Source organism: Oncorhynchus nerka, linkage group LG10, assembly GCF_034236695.1.
Source record: "Oncorhynchus nerka isolate Pitt River linkage group LG10, Oner_Uvic_2.0, whole genome shotgun sequence".
Classification (NCBI taxonomy): domain Eukaryota; kingdom Metazoa; phylum Chordata; class Actinopteri; order Salmoniformes; family Salmonidae; genus Oncorhynchus; species Oncorhynchus nerka.
In genome coordinates, this window is record NC_088405.1 from 89,779,628 (window position 1) to 89,784,023 (window position 4,396).

Below are 4,396 nucleotides of genomic sequence, written 5' to 3' on the forward strand. Positions count from 1 at the left end.
ATCTTCTATTTCAGCTCATGAAACATGGGACCAACACTTTACATGTTGCTTTATATTTGTGTTCAGCGTAGATTGACAAAAATGTCTATGTAATGTGTCCATCAACCTCCAGATAAGTATAAGGGGAGAGATTAAATACAATTCTTACAAACTTGTTTGGTGGTAGCTTATTTTTCAGACGTTTTGGGCTGCTGATGAATCATGATGTTTAGGCATATTCAAAGTGACACTGGACTAGTGAGTTGCCAGAGTCTTTAGGGAGTATATAGCTAGGTTTCCTTCCACTTGGCGACAGATTTTCATGTGAATATTCAAAAATATTAATAAAAACAATATGCCATTTCAGAGTTTCCTTTAGAAAAATTTGGCGCTGGACAACATGACAGGGAAGATTTTAATATACTGGACAAATTACAAATTTAATGGACATCCATATGTATTCAGATCCAACACAGCTAGCACCATCAATAAACCAGGGATGTTTGCCAAATGAGACATTTACATGTCCTTAAAACAGCCTATAACAAATGACAAAAACCCTATTCCTTGTAGGGTTTCGATGTGTAGCATATGCAAAACTTTATAGCCTATTATTTGGGGGGGATTCCTAAAACAATAATTGTCCACCTCAAGAGTTCAGGTCTCAGAGATTTGAGCACTAAATGTATCAGGGCACTGCATGCAAAGACCTACAGGCTTAGTTGTCTACTGTATGATATTCATATTTTAATAAATATAAAACAAAGAGAAGCTTAGGCCTAACCCCAGAGAGCTGGAGATATGCCGGTGGCATGCTACGACACCGACATGCTACGACCCCGACATGCTACGACACCGACATGAATTTCCTTAATGTCAGATGGCTACTGCATCTCCTATACAGAAGGAGGGTAATTTGTTAATTTCTCTGAATATTTTGTATAAAGATAAGCATTATATTAAAGGAGTAACTCTGGTAGGTCTGAAACTTCCTCACCTCAAGTTGAACTGTTATTTGGACTTCCAAGGCGCACTGCCTTCATATCGTAGGCCTGGGTAGCTAAAGCTTCATAATAGCCACACCATACCTAAACTTTATTAAGGTAAATGTATATCTGTCCTTTTGTGAAAGTGGAGACAGATCTTTGAGCTAGCTAGCAATAATTAAAGAGACTTGAGAAACATATTTGTTTATTCAAAATGTTGTAAAATGGTTGATTCTTTTATACAATAAGTAGTCTTCTATCTCACAACAATTTGCTAAATTCATGTGTTTTGGGAACACTATTCCATCAGCAATACAGATCTACAGTAACCATTTCCTTCGTATTGTATATGGACTATGGCCATGTTGTACATTCCAGGTAAACTGTACAGTAAGAATAAGTAGGGCAATGGGATAAAAAAATATATTTTAAAAAGTGCCCCTGCCAGCTATGAGCCCTGAAACAAGGTTATTCCTCTGTGGTATAGATAGATAATGCATGTCAGTCTGACGCAGTTCTGCAGAGAGTCTGACGCAGTTCTGCAGAGAGACAGTTCTGAAGAGAGTCTGACACAGTTCTGAAGAGAGTCTGACACAGTTCTGGGCCAGTAACCGAAAGGTAGCTAGATCGAATCTCTGAGCTGACAAGGTAAAAATCTGTCGTTCTGCCCCTGAACAAGGCAGTTAACCCATTGTTCCTAGTCCATCATTGTAAATAAGAATTTGTTCTTAACTTACTTGCCTAGTTAAATAAAGGTTAAATAACATTTAAAAAAATAGTCTGACACAGTTCTATAGACAGTCTGGGGAAGGTGCATAATGGAAATGCACAAGACTGTATGGCAAGAAAAACTAATTGAAAGGTTAGAAAGGCATGACTGTAGTTATATTACAGACAGTTTTGTACAGAAATATCAAGGGACAAAAAAAATGAAGAACAGGAAATTGCTCACAATTTTCTCTAAATGAATGGGAACAGCCTTTTTTTCAAAATGTACAGGACAGTTGCTAAAAACAAAGCCACTGCTAGAAAGATGAGTAGTTTGTCAGTCAATTCTCGTCTGTTATATTTTGAGATCAGTTTCCTTCCCAAATGTATGGTTCCTGTCATGGCTTTGAACTCTTCATCAGTTTCCAGGACTGTTCTTGAGGACGTAGCTACATACAGGAGAAAATGTGTACATAATGACTCATTTATCCTAGATTAATAAGAGCGTTGCTGGGATGAATTACAATACGTGCTGGAAATGCAAAGACTAGTGGACAAAGCCTAGCACCAACAGGGACACTAGGGGCAGTATGCCAAAGGGACGAGGATATGTGAATATTTGTGTGCTCACTTTCCAGCAATTTTTGTATTGTACTATAGTGTATTGGCTTTGTGTATTTTGTATGTGAACATCACAACATACATTTTCAGATAAATGGACAATAAAGTTATCATATCTTTGTTTGGTTGTAGGTTTGATTCCCAGGACCACCCATAAGTAAAAATGTATGCAAGTATGACTAAGTCGCTTTGGATAAAAACATTGCAAAATGGCATATATTATAGGTCTGCAAGCCCTAACCATTGGCACCCATTTTGTGACTGTTCTCCCTTCCCGAATGAGTAGTCTCTTACCCAGAGTGCCGATGGTCTCCTCGCTCTGCGACACCGACTGAGCCATCATACGACTGATGCTCATCAGGCTCTCTGTGATATCACCGGATGTCTGGACCAAACTCTCCTTAGTTGCTTTTCTGAGAGGGGACACACACTGCAATTAATTCCAATGCAATTCCAACTTTCTGTCCCTGTCAAAGGGGTATTTATCCACTTGCACGTTAATACGTTTCTTGAAAAAGTGCAGAAGAAAGCTGTGAAGAATGAAGATTGCAGGAATAAGAAACTGGACATATAGAGGGTTAATAAAGCAGCTGTGAGTGAAGAGAAGAGCACCACACACCGTTGTCGCACAGTAGAGTCTCCGCCATACAACAGCTCATCTTTCTCAAGGTTGTCAATGGACAGTTTACATGCCAGGTTTGCCTTCCTCCAAGCTGTCTGGTTACTGTAGAGGGAATATCTTGAAAATATTCAGTTAAGGAATTCCAAGAGGAATTGTGAGATCAATGACATTTTAAATAGGAATCTGGATTCCAATCTCATACCTCAGCATCTGTCTACGATTACTCTCTGTCTCACTCAAGATGGCTTGTTTTTCTGTTTCTCGGTCTTGTTCCTTGGCCATTTGCTCCATATTCTGTAAATTGAATGTATAGGTCAGAAGAGTTTTATCTAGCTGATCAGAATGAATGCGATGTAAAGTAAGTTAAACTAATGCATTGAATTACATACCTGGATTCTCAGTCGTAGCTGATTGAATCTCTCTTTTACTTCGGAGTTGAAATCCATCAACACACTTTGTGGCCCCGGACATTCTCTAATGTCCTAAGCAAGATACATACTTTTTAAACTTTAACTGACCATTCAATATAATCCACATTTGTTTAATAGTTTATTGCATCGCTTTCTCTCAACAATTACAGTAGCTAGCTAGGCTAGATTAGTTTGCCAAATGTACACTGACTTGTCCCCCAATCACAAATTGAAATGACACAAAATTAATAAAGAAAATAAGTAAACAGTTAATAAAATATAGCTACCTGAATGAGAGCTTTAATTTCGAGATCATATTTGATTATTTCTTGTCCACAAATTCGGACGTGGACATCCTGGGAAGAGGCCATTTCTGTTGTTGTACGGCAAACCACAAATCCAAAAAGTGCGTGCTATTTGAAGCGCGTTTTTAAATGAAAAGATTGAGTGTTCAATATAAATGGTAAATGCATTATATCCAATATTAACATAACTAATGAACACATCGTATTAAAAATATATATAGCATAAGCAGCTGTGCATAGTCTATATATGAAAAGTACTTATTTGAATAATCTTTTTTTTCTTGTGCATTTTGCTATTTGCCTCGTGGTTCCCGCATGCTTTGTTGACTACAAACTTTCTTTACCCGACCATGGGACAGACTATCAGTGTGGTGTTTTCTGTAATGACCTTAGTGATCACTGTTTTATAGCCTGTGTTCGTAATGGTTTCTCAGTGAAACGACATGTCCTGCTTTGTCATAGACACTTGCTAAAAAACTTTAATTCCTTTGTGAACTGGCCTCTGTAAAATGGTATAGAATCAGCTTGATCCCCTCTGATCCCCTTCTTTTGTTGATATTTTCAGTGTTATTGTTAACAAACTCACCCCATCAAGAAAATGAGAATTAAAAACAGGTTCAGCCCCTGGTTCGAATGTGATCTTGCAGAGTTACTCCACCTCAAGAATTGCATTTGGCGAAAGGCTCGGCACACACATACTCAGGCTGACTGGCTCTCGTTCAGGCAAATGAGAAATAAGTGCACTCAGGCTATCCGGAAGGCCAA

At 38.2% G+C, this 4,396-nt stretch overlaps 1 protein-coding gene across 3 annotated transcripts; it reads right to left on the bottom strand.

The window, feature by feature from the left end:
* Window positions 1–1,153: 1,153 nt before the first annotated feature.
* bnip1b (BCL2 interacting protein 1b) lies at window positions 1,154–3,721 on the bottom strand. Of its 3 annotated transcripts, none has more exons than XM_029648961.2 (6): window positions 3,614–3,721; window positions 3,306–3,398; window positions 3,119–3,210; window positions 2,914–3,018; window positions 2,589–2,707; window positions 1,154–2,122 (listed from the first exon to the last, which is right to left on the bottom strand). In XM_029648961.2, the coding sequence occupies exons 1-6, from the start codon at window positions 3,695–3,697 to the stop codon at window positions 1,926–1,928; spliced, it is 690 nt and encodes a 229-aa protein (XP_029504821.1). In that variant the 5' UTR covers window positions 3,698–3,721; the 3' UTR covers window positions 1,154–1,925. The 3 variants fall into 3 exon arrangements, with proteins under 3 accessions (XP_029504821.1, XP_029504820.1, XP_029504822.1); XM_029648960.2 differs by having other exon boundaries at window positions 2,914–3,033; XM_029648962.2 differs by having other exon boundaries at window positions 2,914–3,033; window positions 3,306–3,390; window positions 3,614–3,718.
* Window positions 3,722–4,396: the final 675 nt, after the last annotated feature.